Source organism: Jatropha curcas, chromosome 6 (genome assembly GCF_041381405.1).
Source record: "Jatropha curcas cultivar XTBG-Jc1 chromosome 6, XTBG_Jcur_1.0, whole genome shotgun sequence".
Taxonomy (NCBI): domain Eukaryota; kingdom Viridiplantae; phylum Streptophyta; class Magnoliopsida; order Malpighiales; family Euphorbiaceae; genus Jatropha; species Jatropha curcas.
In genome coordinates this window covers 5,086,479-5,107,763 of record NC_143156.1, presented here as the reverse complement: position 1 = coordinate 5,107,763, position 21,285 = coordinate 5,086,479, and the positions used below count along the sequence as shown (strand labels likewise).

Here is a 21,285-nt window from a genome sequence, read left to right as displayed (position 1 = left end):
CAATTATAAAGCTACGACATTATGATGGGTGCATCTATCCTGACTAGGAGTAGGGGAATATAACAACTATACAAAGAATATAATCATTGCTAAGAATAAAGGAATATAACAACTATACAAAGAATATAATAGCTATACAAAGATAGCTCTTGACAATGGTATGGGATGTACTCTTCCTCTCTTTATATAGACTTATTGGGAGACAAATCCACATGGTTTAGGGACTAAAGTCCACCTTAGTTAGGTGATGAATTTCTCATTTAGGCCTTAAATTTCTTCAATCATGACTTATCCATGTGCATAGATTAGGACTTGATTTTCATGCAAAGAAAGTTGTCCAAGATTAGCTCCTGAAATTGGTCTTCAATTGGTTGGCAATTTTGAATCAATTCAGCTCTTGGTCTTTTACCACGGGCGTGCTAGGAAACACGGTCTGGGCGTGCCACGAAGCACGGTCTGGGCGTGCCACGTTCTAAGTCTCCACTTGATTTTTCTTGATTCTAGAACGGGCGTGCTGATATGCCAGAGCCCGAGTGTTTTGCTTTATTGTACTCTTTTCTAGCCAAAACCCTACAAATTTCCTTAAGACCAAGTGAATTATAATTCGAGGAAGCTTTTATATGAAAACATAAATAAAATTAAGATAAAAACTAAATAAAGTAATTAAAAATACTAAAAACTCCTAATAAAACTATATTGAAAATACTATAAAAATAACACTATCATATATAAATTTCAATATTTGTTTTGTGATGACATGAGAAAAGAAAAGAAAATTATTTTCTTGCTAAATAGAATAAAAAGTTTTAGTTATTTGCTTATATTGTGCTCAATATGTTCATAATTCCTTGAAACTTAAGGCTTTTTTTAACTTAAGGCTTTTTTTCTTTCACTACCTATTAATTGTTTACGTGAATTACTATATAGAAAGATATTGTGGAAAATTGCATTGTCAAGGACTAATCTGTTTAATATTTGGATTTATAATTGGTTGGGCGCATGGTTAATATAAAATGGCCTAAGCCATGTTGGTTGGTTTACCCTCCCCATTATATGCCATTTACTTAAGGTATATTTACACAAATTTTAATGGGAACACTCCAAAAGGAAAGTGGAACCATAATTTTAGAACAGAAGAAGTACTATCTTTTAAAATGAAATTATTTAATTAAAAGCCAGTTGAAAGGGAGGAAGCAAGGAAAGAAGAAACTCAAAGAAAAAAAAAACCAAAGAAAAGTAATCAATTGATTTAAGTTCATTATGAGTAGGGCAATGAATTCATTGGAGAATGAATAATTGGAAATTAATAATAGACATATAGAAATGGGTTTGGTTTTGTTTGGGAGTGCGTGATGGGTCTAAAGAATATATAGAGGATTATGATCTGTGCATGATAAATATAAAGATAAAGATAAAGATAAAGATATACATTAAAAGGGATGACTTGTCCTTTTCATACTGATCTGATCATTACCAAATTGAAATAAGAACAGCAATCACAAGCATTATTATTATTTATTTGTATCAGCTTCGCTTAGCCTCTATCGTCATATCATACACAGAGATTTCATTTTCATCTATCGAGAGAGAGAGAGAGAGAGATTCAAATCCTGTAATGGAAATGCAAACCCATTTACAACCAAAAGCTGAGCAAAATGTGTCTCGTTTTGTGCCTAATTTCCCTCCTACTTTGTGGGGATATAATAGCTTTACTTCCTTCTCCTTTGCAGATTCGGTAACCACCTCTGTCAACTGTTTATTATTTCCTATTATGTTTTTAAAATATCCTAATAGCCAAAAAAAATTCAAATATTTTTGAAAAATTAATAGTTCATTGTATTTTTAATTTTACTTTAGGCAATATATACAAATTGCATTATTTGCTTTGTGTTGACACAAGGAAAGAGAAGAAAAGAAAATTATATTCTTGCTAAATAGCATAAAAAAGTTCTAATTATTTGCTTATGTTGTGCTTAATTTGTAAAATTCAACGTATTAAATTGAATATCTTTTTGCTTGCACAGGAATATGAATCGTACACTAAAAAGGTAGAGTCGCTTAAGGAAGAGGTAAAAAACATATTAATGGATTTGACGAAGAATCTAATATAAAATGTTGAACTTATCAATACTTTATATCGTCTTGGTATATTGTATCATTTTGAGATTGAGATTGAAAAGCAGTTAAATCATATTTTTCATACTGTTTACAATTTTCTTGATGATTGATAAGTGTTATTTTTATAGTATTTTTTTATTGTGATTTTGATTAAAATTTCTATTACTTTTAATTTATTTAATTAGTTTTTATGTAATATTGATATGTTTTTATTTAAAAGCTTCCTTGAAACACAACTCACTTGATTTTGAGGAAAAATGTAGGGTTTGGCAAGAAAAAGGACAAAAATAAGGTACAAATTCATTAAGCACGCCCGTGCTACAGTAGCACGCCCGTGCTACAGTAACACGCCGTGCTACAGTGCCCGTGCTGTCATTACATATGACTTCCAGAGGAGTGCACGCCCCAGACCGTGCTAATCAGCACGCCCGTGCAACAGCTACAGTACCCGTGCTACAGTACCCGTGCTACAGTGACCGTGCTAATCAGCACGCCCGTGCTACAGTGCCCGTGCTAATCAGCACGCCCGTGCTGTTATTGCATAAGACTTCCAGAGGAGTGCACGCCCCAGACCGTGCTACAGTGCACGCCCGTGCCATGCAAGGAATCCTAAACTTAGTCAAAAGTTGCCAACCAACTTCCACCAATTTATGGAGCTAATCTTGGACAACTTTCCTCACATGCAAACCAAGGTCCAATCTATGCACATGGGTAAGTCATGATTGAAGAAAATGGAGACCTAAAAGAGAGCTTTACAACCTAACAAAAGAAGACTTTGATCATTAAACCATGTGGAATCCTATCTCAAAGAAGTCTTGAAAAAGAAGAGTAGAGTTCATCCCACACGTTATCCCCATTCCATCACATTTCACATTACACTCCACTCTCCATCTTTCTCTCATTCTCTTAGTCTTGTACATAGTTTTATTTTCTTTTAAAGTTAAGTATTCAAGAGTTGTGCAAAGATTCAAGGAAGCCATCCAAGCAATTTATCTCTAGTTCTTATTTCTAACTCTTAATCTTGTTTATTTCTTTCATTATCTTATTGATTATGGAATATTTATCAAGTATTGTTGAGTTTTATTTAAGTACTATGTGTAACTAAACTCTTATACTAGGGGGTTTGATGTAGCTTAATCTCTTTTCCAATTTATGCAATTAGATTTATTTTTCCTTATTCAAGTTATGATTTATTAATGAACTTAATGCTTCTAGGCAGAATTTTTCCCTAGATTGATTTATTTCAATTATCACTATCGGAAGAAGGATCTTTGATATGAAAAGGTTAATAAAACACATGAGAATAATAACTTGATGCGGAAGCTATACGGTTTGACTCATGGGGGGTTTTCATAAGTTAAAGACCTTAGGTTATGAATTCACAGGACAAACCATAAAACTTAATGATTTAATTCATGTTTGATTGCGCTATTGGAAGATAGGTAATTAGACCGGGTTAAAATAGCTAACAATACATCGGGAGAGCTTGTTAGTGATTTTTGGGTTGTTTCCCCTACTTGAATAATTAAATTGATCAATGAACTAATTAAATAAATTGGATAGAGTTAGGTGAAATCAAAACCCCTAGTAGCTTTACTTCCTTGATTTCTTTTAATAAATAATTGCTTGCTTAACTTCTTATTTTTACTTGTTGAATTTAATTTCTATAAACAATTTCATCATTTATCGTTTAAATAATAACAAGATAACATAATTTTGGTACTTGGTATACAATCCTTGTGGATACGATACTTTTACTCATCATATATTACTTGTAGCGATTTCGTACACTTGCGAACTAAGCTGTCAATGATATTGACTGTGATCTCTATAATATAGCACTTCTCTTTCGAGTTTTAAGACAACATGGATATAAGATGTCCTGCGGTAAGTGTCTATTTATGTTAAAATTTTAGTTATTACGTGTAGAAGTAGGGGTGGCCAAAATCTAGTTTTTGATACTGGAGCTGTCGGTTCAAAACCCGTTGGAATTGAAACTGGACAAAACCAGAACCGTAACTGGGGGTTGCGGTTCAATTCTAATTCTAAATTTTTTTGAACCATGAACCAACGGTTCCAAGAACCGGACATAATCGAAGGTTTTGACAATCGGTTAGAATCGATGGTTCCAACGATTCAAACCGTCAGTGATTCCTAAAAAAATTTGAATTTTGATTTACAACCGCTAGAACGGGTGGTTCTATCACTAATCTTTCTTACAATTATAAACGGTTACATAACAACTACTTTTAAGGAATTTATGCAAGTTAGACTTTTTGGTTTTATTATAAAAACTTCATTATTCATTCATCCTCATACTAAATTATTTCTTTTTAAGCTCTCCAATTTATAATTATTGTCCAAATTATTATCAAATAATTTCTCCAAACTCTAATTGTTCTCCTTGAAATAGTCCAAATTATGCTCAACTAATATCTCCAATCCCTAATTATTTCCCTAATTTTTTCTACTTAATTTTTTCAAGTTATATATTATTATTATTCTGTAATGCTAAGTAGAGGAAATTCAAGCCCTTTTTTCTTTGAAAAAAATTAAGTTCAAACCCCTTTTTTATTTTTTCTTAAAGTTATTTTGAAAAATTAAATTTTAAATTTTGAATAAAAAAATGTTTTCTAATTCTTTGATTTTAAAATTATGCGAACGCGAGAAACCAGTCAAGTAACTGTTGATTTTAGAACCATTAACTACCGAAACCAGAACTAGAATTATAATCGGCCGGTTCTAATTCGGAACAATCAACTTCCAGTTCGATTTGATTCCACATTATCTAGAACCAGAACCATCATTATTTTTGAAACTGGAACTCGAGTTCCGGAACCATGGCTACCCCTATGTATAAGCTTTGATATTAATCATTATGCTAAAATAAATTTAGTCTATTTCAAAACAGTATTAACATATTATTAATTTAATTATGAACTAGATGTGTTCAACAAATTCAAGGACAAGGATGGAAATTTCCAGAAAGCTATCAGTAACGATGTCAAGGGCATTCTCAGCTTATATGAAGCAAGTTTTGTAAGTGTGCATGGAGAAGATATTCTAGATGAAGCTCTTGCTTTTACAAAGCCAATCTTGGAGTCATCACTAGCTATGCAATCAATTCCTCGTCATCTTGCACAACATATAAGAAATGCTCTCGTCTTGTCCTTTCACAAAGGAGTACCAAGAGTTGAGGCCAGGAAATACATTTCTGTTTACGAAGAAGATGAGTCTCGAAATGAAACCCTACTTGAGTTTGCAAAATTAGATTTCAATCGAGTTCAATTACTACACAGACAAGAGCTTGGTGAACTAGTAAGGTAGAGTTTATTTTTACAACAATTAATTTGACTATACGAACTTAAAACTATCCATCTGCATATTCTTAAAGAATGCGATGATACTAATGGTACTAACACAATATTTTCAGGTGGTGGAAAGATTCCAATCTTGCAGGGAAGCTTCCCTACGCAAGAGACAGAATCGTAGAGCTCTATTTCTGGGCATGTTCAATACAATCCGAGCCTCATTATGCTCTTTTAAGGTTAATGGTAACCAAATATCTGACAATGGTGTCATTATCAGATGACACATATGATGCATATGCTACAATGGAAGAAATCAATGCCTTTACCGATGTATTTGAGAGGTTTGCTATCCCTTAGTTGTTGTCTTCCATGCGATTTTGTATGAAAACAAGTAGAGTAAATTAAGTGTTATACTTGGGATTCCTATTCGCGGATTTTTTTTTTAATTTTCTATTTCTTTTAAAGATTCATGTAGTTTAGTGATTGTTGTCTATTTTATGCTTTGTTATATTTACTAATATATCAAATGATTTTAAAATTGTCCTTGCAATAGGATTTTGGAAATTATTTTTCTCGAGTAAACTTTGCTTTGCAATGATATTGATTAAAAGGATATTGGAAACAAAAGATTGGTATAGCTGACCCAATTAGTTTGTGACTAAGGTTTAGTGTTGTTGTTGTAATATTCAGGTGCAACATTGGTGCAATTAATGAACTGCCAGAGTACATGAAAAATTTGTACAAGGCATTTTTGGATCTTTTTGAGGAAACAAGTAATATTTTGAGCAAAGAAGGAAGGTCTTATTGTGCCTACTATATAAAGGAGGAAGTAAGATTTGTTTAGGCTTTGATTTAATCATTGAAATTCTAATACTAGTATTTTTCTGATATTTATATTTTTAACTATTTTAATTAGTTTAAAGAATTGTTGAGAGCCTACCGGATGGAGGCACAATGGTTCAATGATGGCTATGTGCCAACATTTGGTGAGTATTTGTCCAATGGTGTAGTCTCAAGCAGCTATGGAGTCGTTGCGGCAGTTTGTTTCGTTGGGATGGTAAAGTTTGCAGGCATCAAGGAATATGAGTGGCTAAAAGTTAACCCAAAAATTGTTAATGCTAGCAATATAATTGGTCGTTTGGTGAACGATATAGTTTCCCACGAGGTATGCTCTCATACTACTATTCCAAGACTTCTGTTTTCTTTTCCTATAACTTCAATCGCTTTCCTCTTTAAATTTTTGTTTAAGGTTTTATATAATACTTACATTGTATGATCTTCTAATTACTTGTGTATTTTTTATTTGAAGGATGAGCGAAAGAGAAGAGACTTGTTAATAATTAAGCTCAATGATTCCACAATAACCTAGATCATGCAAACCACTAAATTCAACAAAATAGATTGAATAAGAAAAGGTTGCGTACCTGACATCGTTGTTCGTCGAACTTGATGTGCAGAATTAGGTTTGCAGCCTTCCAGAGAATTGAAGAATCGATTTAGCGGAAGCAGTACGAAAGGAACGTAAAACTGAATCGTATTCAACTCTTCTGGGGACCAGGACCTTTATATACCTGTAGGGTTAGTACAATTCCTATTTCAGTCCTTTAACGAAATAGAAATTATATAATGGTCTCTCCACTTAATATCTATAATTAGTTGACACCTCAATAGTCAATTATTCACAATCAAGACCACATTTGAAATTGACTTTACAATTGGACTGTTGTACATATTTAATTTTACATATTAAGCCCACAATAGAAAATTAAATCCAACAATCTCCCACTTGGGCGAACATATGTTAAATAAAATACATACACCAAAATGAGCTCAACAAACGCAGTCATACAAGGTATCCAAAAACAATCTCGTCCATTAGTTATATTGATAAAGAGCTGAAGAAACATTCGCCATAGATCTCATGACTAAGTTCATCATCAACTACATTACCAATACCCCTAAATGACACAGATTCATTATAGAAGTGTAGCATGAAAACTACATGTAATGTGATCATCATGTCTGTTTCCAACTGGTCACCAACAAAAGTGAGATCAAGCAAAACAATAATAATAATACAGAGTGTAACCATCAACCAAAATGAGTACTCAACAAAATTTCATAATAAAACATATCCAAAACAAAATAGAGCATTCAAAAACATAATGTATACATAAAGAGCAAACTCCCACTAAAACTAGACAGTCTCAAACAAAACGATACCCATATGAGCGGTGTGCTCATGGAAAACTTTCGGTATCACTGCCTTTGTAAGCGGATCCGCAATCATAGAGTTTGTTCCAATATGCTTTAAGGATATCTGTCCACTCTGTACCCTCTCCTTCACAGCCAAGAACTTAATCTCAATGTGTTTTGATCGAGAAGAGCTCCTGTTGTTGTTGGAGAATAAAACGGCTGACCTGCTGTCACAATACAACTTCAGTGGTCTTTCTATTCCACCTACTACACGCAGCCCAGTGACAAGGTTTCTCAGCCAAATAGCTTGATTGGATGCCTCATAAGATGCTACAAATTCAGCTTCCATGGTGGAGGTTGCCACTAGAGTTTGTTTCACACTCTTCCAAGAAATAGCACCGCCAGCCAATAGAAAAATGTAGCCAGATGTGAATTTTCTACTGTCTTGGCATCCAACGAAATCAGAATCAGTATACCCAATGATCTCAAGCTGATCTGATCTCCTATATGTGAGCATATGTCCCTTAGTCCTCTGAAGATATCTCATGACTCTTTTGGCTGCTTTTCAATGATCCATTCCTGGATTGCTGAGATATCTACCTAACATGCCAACTATAAAAGAAATGTCTGGACGAGTACAAACTTGAACATACATAAGACTTCCTACAGCTGACGCATAAGGAACCTTTTGCATTTCCTGAATTTCAAGTTCACTCTTTGGACATTGCTGATTACTAAACTTATCACCTTTTGCAATAGGGGTATCCAATGGTCTAGAATTCTGCATACTAAATCTCTTGAGCACTTTATCAATATAGCTCTTTTGTGATAATCCAAGAATACCTCGAGAACAGTCTCGATGTATCTGAATCCCTAAAACAAAAGAAGCTTCACCTAAATCTTTCATCTCAAAATGCTTTGAAAGAAAAACTTTGGTTTCATGCAGCAAGACTTTACAATTAGTAGCAAGAAGTATGTCATCCACATATAAGACCAAAAAGATAAACCTACTCCCACTGAACTTATGGTACACACAATTTTCAACAGCATTTGCCTCAAAACCAAATGAGACAATTACTTGGTTGAACTTAAAGTACCATTGAAGAGAAGCTTGCTTGAGTCCATAAATGGATTTCTTTAATTTGCATACCAGATGTTTTGGATCTCCAATTACAAAATTTTCTGGTTGCACCATATATATTGTTTCATCAATGTCGCCATTGAGAAACGCAGTCTTAACATCCATTTGATGAAGTTCAAGATCAAGATTTGCAACTAAGGCCATGATTGTCCTAAAAGAATCCTTCGAAGAAACTGGAGAGAAGGTTTCTTTATAGTCAATCCCTTCCTTTTGAGTAAAGCCTTTTGCTACAAGACGTGCTTTATATCTTTCCACATTACCTTGAGAATCCCTTTTGGTTTTAAATATCCATTTGCAACCAATGGGTTTCTTTCCTTCAGGTAATTGAACAAGATCCCAAACTTGATTGTCTTGCATAGACTTATACTCTTCGTTCATTACCTTAATCCACTTATGAGAGTCAGAACTCTGCATGGCATGATAGAAACTAACTGGATCATCATCTATCATGTCTACAGTATCCTCATGTTCCTGAAGAAACACTATATAATCATCTGGAATAGCACTTCTTCTCTCCCTAGTAGATCTCCTCAAAGGCATTTGAACAGGCTCTAATTCTTGAGGTTGTTGAATTTGTTCTTGAGGAAGAATAGCATTGTCTTGAATTGGATCTTGAATAGCGACAGGAGCAACTAGAGTCTGTACGCTATCAGAAACAACAAAAGGAATGAGAACCGAATCATCCTTACTTGGTTCCTCTTCAAAGACAATGTTTCTTTCTTTATTTCTCCCTCCAAAATCAACATCCTCAAAAAATATTGCAATTCTCGTTTCAAAAAAGGTTCTGGAAGTAGGATTATAAAACTTGTAACCCCTAGACCTCTCAGAATATCCAACAAAGTAGCTGCTGATAGTTTTGGAGTCCAGTTTTGTTTCATTCGGCTTGTAAGGCCTTGCTTCAGCTGGACATCCCCAAACATGAAGATGCTTTAGACTAGGCTTACGTCCAGTCCAAAGTTCATAAGGCGTTTTAGCAACTGCTTTAAATGGAATCCTATTGAGAAGATAAGCTGCTGTCTTTAATGCTTCACCCCACAGAGACTCTGGTAAAGTAGAATGACTAATCATACTCCTTACCATATCCATAAGAGTCCTATTACGTCTCTCAGATACACCATTCATGCTGGGAGTACCAGGCATTGTATATTGAGGGACAATTCCACATTCCTGTAGGAAAAGCGCAAAAGGTCCTGGACGTTGTTCGCCTGAACCGTCATATTTACCATAATATTCACCACCACGGTCAGATCGAACAGATTTAATCTTCTTTCCTAGTTGATTTTCAACTTCGGCTTTATAAGATTTAAACACGTCCAAAGACTCAGATTTTTCATAAATGAGATATAAGTAACCATAACGAGAATAGTCATCAATGAATGATATAAAATATCTTTGGCCATTTCTAGCTGCAATATGTAATGGACCGCAAATATCTATGTGAATCAGTTCTAAAACATTGGATGACCGAATGGCACCTAGTCTCTTTTGTTTAGTCTGTTTTCCTTTAATACACTCAATACAAGAATCCAAACCTGTGTAATCAAGTGTATCTAAGATACCATCAGAAACAAGACGCTCAATTCTTGATTTGGATACATGACCCAAACGTCTATGCCAAAGTACAGCTGAGTTATCAATATCCAACTTTCTTTTGGTACCTCTTGTAGTAACATGCAGGGATTCATGATAACTAGTATCAATGTCTAACATATATAGATTATCACATTCATTCAAGCAACCAGTACCCAAAACTTTTGAATTCATAGATAAAGTAAATACACTGTCTCCAAAAAGAACAATGAAAACCAGATTTGTCCAAAAAGGAAACAAAAATCAAATTCCTTCTAAAAGAGGGAATAACAAAAGTATCTATGAGGTCCAAAAAATAACCAGTACTTAAACATAATCTAAAATGTCCAATTGCCTCTACTTCAACCGGATCGCCATTTCCCACATAGACGTATCTTTCACCGTCAGTTGGCTTTCTGTAGTTGAGGTAGCCCTGCAACGAAACACTTATATGAGCGGTAGCACCAGAATCCATCCAATAAGTGTTTTTAGGAGCTGAAGTTAAATTAACTTCACAACAGACTAAAACAAGGTACTTACCCCTCTTTGCAAGCCAAATAGCAAATTTAGGACAGTCCTTTCTCAAGTGATCCGTCTTTCCACAAAAGAAGCATTTTGGCACATAAGGCTTCTTTTGTACTGGATCTACAGCAGTAGCAGCAGCAGGTTTCTCAATAGCCTTTTCAACAGTCTTTGCAGAAGGCCTCTTTCTTTTCTTGTTCTTGCCCTTCCCAGCTGAAGAAACTAAATGAGCACTCTCTCTTTTGTTAGAATTCATCTTTTCCTCCTCATCAACACAATGAGAAATGAGCTCGTTAAGAGTCCATTTATTCGGCTGACAATTATAGGAAGTCCTAATTTGTCCATACTGAGAAGGAAGAGAATTCATAACCAAATGGACTAAAAGGTCATCTGGTAAAGCCATACCCAGCGCCTTCAGTCTCTTTGCAATTTGAGACATGCTAAGAATATGCTCCCGAACACCACCATTGCCAGCAAACTTCATGGAGGTTAACTTTCCTAAAAGTGTTCCCACTTCGGCTTTGTCATTCTTGACATAAGCCCTCTCCAGCTCGGCAAGATAGTTTTGACCATTGTTCTTTTCAGCTGAGACAGAGTCTCGAACATGTTCTGGGACTCCTTTCTGCATGATCATCAGACCTAAGCGATTAGAACGCTCCCACTTCTCATACTGAACCCTTTGAACATCAGTGCTCGTATCAGTAAGAGGAGCAGGTTCGTCCATCCTAAATGTAAGATCCAAATCCATACAGCCCAGAAAAATCATAATGTCTGATTTCCAAGACTCAAAATTTGATCCCTCAAGTTTAGGGACACAATCAGGATTAAATGACATGTTAGCTGACATCGGAGAAAATAAACAAATAGATAAGTATAAGCTCACAATCCACAAATGAAACAATTCACATAAGTAGAGATCAAAAAATGGAAATAAGATACAGACACAACATTAATATTCTCATCTTTGGATGTAAAACATGAACTTGTAATTAGTATCTCAACGCAGCAATCAAATATTGATAACATAGTCCTGACAAATAATAAATCTTCCTTTGGGCCGATATATCATTGTCATGGAAAATAATCAAACAATTATCACATACTTATTGCCAAACATGTATTCAAAACTCAGCCAGATAGCAACCTTCATTTGGGCCGATTAACTATCCGCAACGAATTCTAATACACCTGTCTAATATTCTAAAATAAATCAATTCAAGCAATAGAGGTCACTTTGGTGACTTATTGATCAAATCAATTTATTTTAACAAATATCAAACACAATAGGGACTTAATCACTCCAAAATTTAATCTCAAGTCGACAAATCAAATCATTTAATTGTAATTAAAACAAAACAATTGCAATTAAATGAATTGGTTGTCTAAATATTTAATAATCCAAAATTATTTAGCCCAAAAAAAAAATATATATATATATATATGTATATATATATTCTAGTCTTTAAGTCACTAAATTAGAGACTAAGTTATAAAATTGGACTAAATAAATTTGAATAAATAAAGTTTGGGATCTAATTTAATTAAATATATGTCCATGGGTCTAGACGAAAGAAAACAGGAAATTAGGGGCCTAATCTGAAGTTACAGAAAATTAGGGGCCTAATCTGAAGTTACAGAAATTTAGGGGCCTAATCTGAAGTTACAGAAAATTAGGGGCCTAATCTGAAGTTACAGAAACTTAGGGGCTTAATCTGAAGTTACAGAAAATTAGGGCCTAATCTGAAGTTACAGAAACTTAAGGGCTTAATCTGAAGTTATAGAAAATTAAGGGCATAATACGAAATTTTCCAAGGACCTAACCGTAATTTTTCAACCCTAACCTTAAAACCAAAAAAGGATCAGAGATGCAAACCTACAGGTTCCAGCCCCTTTCCGCCGCAACAATGGAGGTTTTTTTTTTTTTTTTTTTTTTAAACAAGATCCGGCCAGCAAAAAAAAAAAAAGCAAAATACCACCATCGTGAAATCAGGATCCAACGCATGATTGAATCAAAAGAAAACACAAAACACTAAATATCAAAACCTCTTACATGTTCTTCGTATTCCCCAATGAGAATAAAAAAAAATTTTTTTTTTATTAAACAAAACCCTCAATCCGTAAACAGTAGGGAAAACAACAAAAAAATACGAAAATCAATCTAAAATCTAGCAATTATGCACAAGGCTCGGATACCACTTGTTAATGATTAAGCTCAATGATTCCACAATAACCTAGATCGTGCAAACCACTAGATTCAACAAAATAGATTGAATAAGAAAAGGTTGCGTACCTGACATCGTTGTTCATCGAACTTGATGTGCAGAATTAGGTTTGCAGCCTTCCAGAGAATTGAAGAATCGATTTAGCGGAAGCAGTACGAAAGGAACGTAAAACTGAATCGTATTCAACTCCTCTGGGGACCACGACCTTTATATACCTGTAGGGTTAGTACAATTCCTATTTCGGTCCTTTAACGAAATAGAAATTATATAATGGTCTCTACACTTAATATCTATAATTAGTTGATACCTCAATAGTCAATTATTCACAATCAAGACCACATTTGAAATTGACTTTACAATTGGACTGCTGAACATATTTAATTTTACATATTAAGCCCACAATAGAAAATTAAATCCAACAAGACTGTGCTTCAAGTGTAGAGTGTTACAAAAAAGAATATGGTGTTACAGAAGAAAAGGCAGTTGAAGAGATATTGAAAATTTGTGGAAATGCATGGAAAGATATGAATGAAGAATGCATGAGACCAACTTCTATTCCAAAGCCTATCCTTGAATGTGTGGTTAACATGGCTCACATAATAGAGGTTGCTTATACGTTTGATGATGAATATACTAACCCATCAGCTCTAAAGACAAAGTTACCTCACTCTTTCTTAAGCCAGTTGCGCTCTCAAAATGAGAAGTTGAAACACACTTTTTTAATTTTAATATATATGTATTTTTCCATTTGCATGCATACGGTGCACTCAATAATATTTGTGTAATGGTTTGAGCTCTATTTCATCTATTAGGCTTGTTAAAATTATGTATTATAATAACATTGAGTGTAGTTAAATATTACTCTTGATGTCAAGAATATTATAAATAATTGAATTGGATTCTAGGTTTCAAATCCTGATGTCTAGAATATTTTATGTATTATAAAAATTTAAGCAAGACAAAATATTATATCATATATATTTTTGTGATGTGTGTTTCACGATTTATTTGCTTGTTATTTATAATTATTAATTTATTTTTATATAGCATTAAATATGATTATAATTTTTCTCTTATGTTTTCCAAGTATTTATAATGCTAGTATGATATTATGTGTAATATTTTAAATTAAAATCTGTCTATTTAAATAACATTCATATTATAAATGAATAGTATTATTTTTAATTTAAATTTCATATGATAAGACAACATTAAAAGTTGAATATATTTAATAAAATAATTTTAAACTATAATATAAGAAAATTATTAATTGTATGATTAGACTTCAAATAATATTTCAGAGCTCATAAAAAAAATATTTGATTAGAAGCAAGCAACTATTAATGAATTGAATTTTAATGTTTCTTTTATTTTCATGCAATCAAAAGAGGAATAACATACGATAAATAAAAATGGATATATGTTATGTAATTTTAGTGTCTATTATTATTGAAATGCAATTTTATAAAAATTTCCTAGATTATGTAGAATAAATAAATTAAATAGAAAAGGTTAGATGAATTAATAGATATTAAAATTTTTTCGTGTACACACATACACATATATATAGTTATTAATTAATTATACACCAAATTTTTAAAAAACTAAAATGATCTTTAGAATTCAAAACCTTAAAAATCATAATTATTTTTTTGTAAATTAGTTATTCAAAAATATTATATATATATATTAAGATTTTTTGATTCGTCATAACTTTTGTATGTAGTATATATATATATATAGTTAAAATTTTGAGATCATTTGAATTCATAGAATTTGGATGATGAAATGTAAATAATTTATGGATTTGCCAAATTCCTTTATTTAATTGAGAAAAAATAGGCCAAAATCTGTAGAATTGATAAATTCCATCATATAGTTTAAATTCCATCATTTTGGAAGAGACAGAAATCCCACCTCAGAGATGGGATTCTCATAACTCCATCATTTTTTTTACGAATAATAGAATTTAAATCATTTAACTAATCCTTTTTCCATAAAATCTATTTCCACATATTTAAGATATACTCATCTAACATTATAATTTATATATGGTGTTTATGAAAAGAATTTCTTGTTAGCATCCGATATCATGTGAATTGTTACTAATAATATTTTATACTTTTATTAAAAATTTTATTTAACATTTTAAGATAAAAATTAATAGTGAGACAAGATTTGCTAATCATTATGTGAATTGTTATATTTACATTTTTGTAGTTTCTTAAGAAAACTATTTAATTTGTATAATTTATAATAAATTATTGAGTAAATTGATTATATTACTTTTATTCATAATAAATTAATCGAATTTTTGAATTATAGCAATTAATTAATATTTGTTGACGAAATTATGGATGGAGGGAGTAATTTAATAATCGTTTTTTAATTAAATAGAGCTTGTTAGCATTAATATAGCAATAATTGGAGCAAATAGTGTATAATGTGAATGCAATACTGAATTTTAGTATTGAAGAAAGGTGAGATGATACGGACTTGGGCTGAAGAGAAAAAGATAAAATCAAGTAATGTTATTTTTATTATTATTATTATTTTTAACAAACAAGTAATGTTAAGTTGGTGATTGTGAGTTGGTATTGTGTTATGCTTATAGATGCACGTAAATGGTTTATACGTGGAATCATTAACTCGGTCTAGATAAGTATTTTTGTGGTTTATAATTATAGCTTGTAATATTAGGTTAATAATATATCTTAAATATTTGTAGAGTCTTTCTTTAATCTTGATTATGGAGAAGTTGCAAGATTAACAATAGTGATATGTTGTTTTTAGTATATATCTAAACCAAAGTTCAAGAATGTTCATTGGATAGAGTAAAAGATTTCTAAGTCAATGGTGGTGGGCAATGGTTTCTATACGTACATTAGCTAGATTGATTTCTAAACGTGGATGAATCAGAGACACTTGTATTACCTCTGCCTAATTTATTCAACAAATCCAATTCTTTGAAAGTTTTTGATACCTAGATGAGTAACTTAAGATATTCGCGAGAATTAAAAAATATATATATATATATATATATAAACTTATCAAAATAATTAATTAAACAGCTTTATTTCTCTTAAGCTCATCTTATTACCTAATCAATTTGGAGTATAATATTTTTATTTATTTATTAGGAGGCTTAATAGCTAAAATAACACGAACTCTTATGGTCGAGAGGACTTGAACTCGAGACCTCACACTCCTCATGCTATTGAAGACCAACGAAACCATTAAATGATTGGCTATGAGTATCATATTTAATATTATACTTAAATATTCTTTTACTGATCCAATCCATTATTTTTAATTCAATTATAATTTCCGATTCAACCTTATGCTGTATTTGGAAAGAGGGAAGAAGTAAAATAAATGATGAAATAAAATAAGGATGCAAAATGATACTATTCATTTTATCTCTTTAATTATTTTACACTCTTTGTTTGGATCGATGTAAAATAAGGGTGTAAAATAATTTAATTTTCTTTATCAATTATGAATAGTAACTTTTCAACCATTATTTGTTATTCTCACACATTCGTATGATATAAAATAAATTTATTTTACACAATTCTTAATATTTTTATCCAAACAAAATAAGGTAATTTGAAAATTTCAGGCATTTTCAGTCTCTATTTTAGATCCATCCAAACAAAGCATTAAACTCATAATGAATTCCGATACTAAATCTAATGAGTACAAGTTAATGTGATCATTTTGTCAATAGTGGTGGGCTTTGGTTTCTATAAATTAGCTAGATTGATTTCTAACCATAGATGAATCAGAAACACTTGTAGTACATTTATCTTCCTCTGCAAAAGGAAAAAAAAAAAAAAAATGCAAACCCATTTACAGCCAAAAGCTGAGCAAAATGTGTGTCGTTGTGTGCCTAATTTCCCTCCTACCTTGTGGGGATATAATAGCTTTGCTTCCTTCTCCTTTCCAAATTCGGTAACCATCTCTTTAGCTTTGATGAGATTATTAGTATTTTACTGTTTTTCGTTTCCTATAAATTATGCTTTTCAAATTACTAGTTAATTATATTTTAATTTTAACTTTAGGCGAGATATACATGTTTCACTGTTTGTTTTGTGGTGACTCCAAAAAAGAAAAGAAAAGAAAAGAAAAGAAAAGAAAGTTGTTTTCTTGCTAAATGTCATAAAAAATTTTTAATTATTTGCTTATGTTGTGCTCAATATGTTAAATTCAACATCTTAAATTGAATATCTTTACTTGCACAGGAATATGAATCATACACTAAAAAGGTAGAGTCGCTTAAGGAAAAGGTAAGAGACATGTTAATGGCTTCAACGAAGAATCTAATCCAAAACATTGAACTTATCGATACATTACGTCGCCTTGGTGTATCGTATCATTTTGAGATGGAGATCGAAGAACAATTAAATCATATTTTTTACGTGGTTTCCAAATTTCTTAAAGATAATGATTGTGATCTCTATAGTATAGCACTTCTCTTTCGAGTTTTAAGGCAACATGGATATAAGATATCTTGCGGTAAGTGTCTAATTATGCTAAAATTTTAATTATCATGTGTATAAGTAGGGGTGGCCAAAATTCAGTTTTTGGAACCAGAACAGTCGGTTCAGAACCGGTTGTAACTGATACTGAAATTGGACAGAATTGAAACTACAACCAGAGGTTGCGGTCCGATTCTCATTTTATATCTTTTAGAACTGTGAACTAGCGGATTCGAGAATCAAGCAATATTAAAGGTTCTGATAACTAGTTAGAACCGGCGGTTCCAATAGTTCAAATCGTCGGCGGTTTCAAAAAAATTTGAATTTTGATTTACAACGGCTAGATCCGGCGGCTCTACCATTAATTCTCATAACAACTATGAACAGCTAGTTTTAAGGGTATTTGTGCAACTACCCCATTATTTTCATTCATCCTCACACCAAATTATTTTTCTCTACTCTCCAATCTCTCTAAGCTCTCCAATAATATTATCCAAATTATTGTCAAATAATTTCTCCAATCTCTAATTATTCTCCTTGAAATTGTCCAAATTCTTTTCAAATAATATTTCCAATCTCTAATTATTCTCTCTAATTTTTTTTATATTCAATTTTTGCAAGTTACATATTATTATTCTATAATAGCAATTCCTGCCCCTTTTTATGAAAAAATTTAAGTTCAATCTTTTTTTATTTATTTATTCTTAAACGTACTTCTAAAAATTATTTGATAAATATTTAAAATTTAAATTTGAACTAAAAATGTTTCCTAAGGTTTTTGATTTTAAAATTATGGGAACGGGTTAGAAAACCATCTAAAAACCTCGGTTTTGGAACGGTTAACTACTAAAACCCGAACCATAATCGGCGATTCTAAACCGGATCAGAAACCGTCAATTTTCAGTTCGGTTCTAATTCCGCATTGTTCGGAACGGAACTCGTAGTTGGGAACCATGGCCACTTCATCTATAAGCTTTGATATTAATTACTCTGCTCAAATAAATTTAGTCTATTTCAAAACAGGATTAACATATTATTTATTTAATTATGAACTAGACGTGTTTAACAAATTCAAGGACAAAGGTGGAAAATTCAAGAAAGCTATCACTGATGATGTGAAGGGCATTCTCAGCTTATATGAAGCAAGTTCTGTAAGTGTGCACGGAGAAGATATTCTAGATGAAGCTCTTGCTTTTACAAAGCCAATCTTGGAGTCATCACTAGCTATGCAATCAATTCCTCATCATCTTGCACAACATATAAGAAATGCTCTCATCTTGTCCTTTCACAAAGGAGTACCAAGAGTTGAGGTCAGGCAATACATCTCTGTTTACGAAGAAGACGAGTCTCCAAATCAAACCCTACTTGAGTTTGCAAAATTAGATTTCAATCGAGTACAATTACTACACAGACAAGAGCTTGGTGAACTAGTGAGGTAAAGTTTATTTGTAAAGCAATTAATTTGACTATACGAACTTAAAACTATCCATCCGCATATTCTTAAAGAATGCGAGGATACTAATATAGTAGCAACACGATCAATTGCGTACCTACATGCAGTTCAGGAATTTCATTGTTGCTTTAGCCACTTTGTCCTTCGTTGATTTATGGGTTCAAAAGTTTGCCCTTATATTTGAATTCTGTATTCGCCTCTAAATATAGTTGGCTTGTTTGCAATATTTTCAGGTGGTGGAAAGATTCCAATCTTGCAGAGAAGCTTCCCTATGCAAGAGACAGAATCGTAGAGCTCTATTTCTGGGCATGTTCAATACAGTCCGAGCCTCATTTTGCTCTTTCAAGGTTCACGGTAACCAAATATCTGATAATGGCATCATTATCAGATGACACATATGATACATATGCTACAATGGAAGAAATAATTGCCTTTTCCGATGCACTTGAGAGGTTTGCTATTTCCGATGTAATTGCAAGAAATAATTACACTTGGGGTTCCTATTGGTGGATTTTATTTTATTTTTATTTCATTCAACATTCAGGTGCAACATTAGTGCAATTGATCAACTCCCAGATTACATGAAAGATCTCTACAAGAACATTTTGGATCTTTTTGAGGAAACAAGTAATATTGTGTGCAAAGAAGGAAGGTCCTATTGTGCCTATTATACAAAGGAGGCAGTAAGATTTGTTTAGGCTTTGTTTTAATTACTTAATTAATGATTGAAATTTTAAAACTAATTTGTTATATCTTTAATGATAGGTAGCCTGATCTTTATATTTTTTAACTATTTTTTTTATTAGTTTAAAGAATTATTGAGAGCCTACCGGATGGAGGCCAAATGGTCTAATGATGGATATGTGCCAACATTTGGGGAGTATTTGCACAATGGTGCAACCACAAGCGGCTATGGAGTAGTTGCAGCAGCATGTTTCGTTGGGATGGAAAAATTTGCAGGCATCAAGGAATATGAGTGGCTAAAAGCTAACCCAAAAATTGCTAATGCTGTCAAGATAAGTGGTCGTCTGTTGAACGATATAGTATCCCATGAGGTATGTTCTCATACTACTATAAATTTTGTTAAATGCATATGCAGTATCCCATGCAACGGCAAAGCCATTAAAAAGAGAAGAAGGTTCCCAAGACTTCTGCTTCTCTTCTTTTTTTTTTTTTTTTTTTTTTTCTAATAACTTCAATCACTTGCCCTCTCTATATTCTTACCTAAGGTCTTAGCTTTAATGTATATCGTTAGCTTCGCTCGTGATCCAAATAGGATTGTATTTCTTATATAATTTCTAATTGCTTGTGTATTTATTATTTGAAGGATGAGCAAAAGAGGGGAGATTGTGCTTCAAGTGTACAGTGTTACAAAAAGGAATATGGTGTTACAGAAGAAATGGCAGTTGAAGAGATATTGAAAATTTGTGGAAATGCATGGAAAGACATTAATGAAGAATGGATGAGACCAAATTCCACTCCAAGGCCTATCCTTGAATGTCTCATCAACATTGCCCGCAGTTCAGAGCTTATTTACAGGGGTACTGATGGATATACTAACCCATCAAGCCTAAAAGACAAAGTTATTTCACTCTTTCTTGAGCCACTTGCCTTGTCAAAATGAGATGTTAAAACCCACTTCTTAAATTTTAAAATAGATATGTATTTTTCCATTTGCATGCATATGATGCACTCAATAATTGTGTAATGGTTTGAGCTCTATTTCTTCTATTAGGCTTGTTTAAATTATGTATTATGAATAATTGAATGGGATTATGATTTCCATTCCTAATATCTTGAGTGTTTTATGAATTACAAAAATTTAAGTAACATGAAATATTGTATCATAGTTAATCACTTAAATAAAAAAATTTATTGTTTGAAGTGTGCTCGTATTTTTTTTTTTAGTAGCGTTTGACCGTTTGAGTAGCTAGCTCTTGGAGTGAAAACGCTAAAATTAAAACCTCATAGAAGCTAACATTTTATAAAATATTATCTTAACTTCTAAAAGCTAGTTTAAAAGATATACTATCGAATACTATAAAAAGTAGCGTTTAGCATTTGACGGGTCAAGACGCTAAAAATTACTTAAAAAACTGTTTCCCAATATAGCCATAATAAATTTAGAATTTTGATATTGTTTGGATTAATGGAATTTGGACTCGAAATATAAATAATTTACGTATTTGCCAAATTCCTTCATTTGATTGAGAAAAATAAAAGCCAAAATGTATAGAATTGATAAATTTCATCATATGGCCTAAATTCCATC

General features: G+C 32.3%; 1 protein-coding gene and 1 pseudogene across 1 annotated transcript; both read left to right on the top strand.

The window, feature by feature from the left end:
- The first annotated feature begins 1,608 nt into the window (after nucleotides 1–1,608).
- On the top strand, nucleotides 1,609–13,779 carry LOC105636041 (putative terpene synthase 6; annotated as a pseudogene).
- Nucleotides 13,780–16,883: 3,104 nt separating this feature from the next.
- Nucleotides 16,884–20,792, top strand: LOC105646454 (putative terpene synthase 6). The gene is made up of 7 exons (XM_089723050.1): nucleotides 16,884–17,033; nucleotides 17,324–17,597; nucleotides 18,617–18,995; nucleotides 19,247–19,465; nucleotides 19,558–19,696; nucleotides 19,820–20,068; nucleotides 20,341–20,792. Exons 1-7 carry the CDS (start codon nucleotides 16,920–16,922, stop codon nucleotides 20,635–20,637), a joined length of 1,671 nt encoding a protein of 556 aa, XP_089579176.1. The 5' UTR covers nucleotides 16,884–16,919; the 3' UTR covers nucleotides 20,638–20,792.
- Nucleotides 20,793–21,285: the final 493 nt, after the last annotated feature.

What these genes read in the sequence shown, in the direction of transcription:
- LOC105646454 (XM_089723050.1), top strand. Translation starts at nt 16,920, where the DNA reads ATGCAAACCCATTTACAGCCAAAAGCTGAGCAAAATGTGTGTCGTTGT. An exon ending in TGGATATAAGATATCTTGCG is followed by an intron (nt 17,598 to 18,616) that starts GTAAGTGTCTAA and finishes ATTATGAACTAG; the next exon opens with ACGTGTTTAACAAATTCAAG. An exon ending in CCTATTATACAAAGGAGGCA is followed by an intron (nt 19,697 to 19,819) that starts GTAAGATTTGTT and finishes TTTTTTTATTAG; the next exon opens with TTTAAAGAATTATTGAGAGC.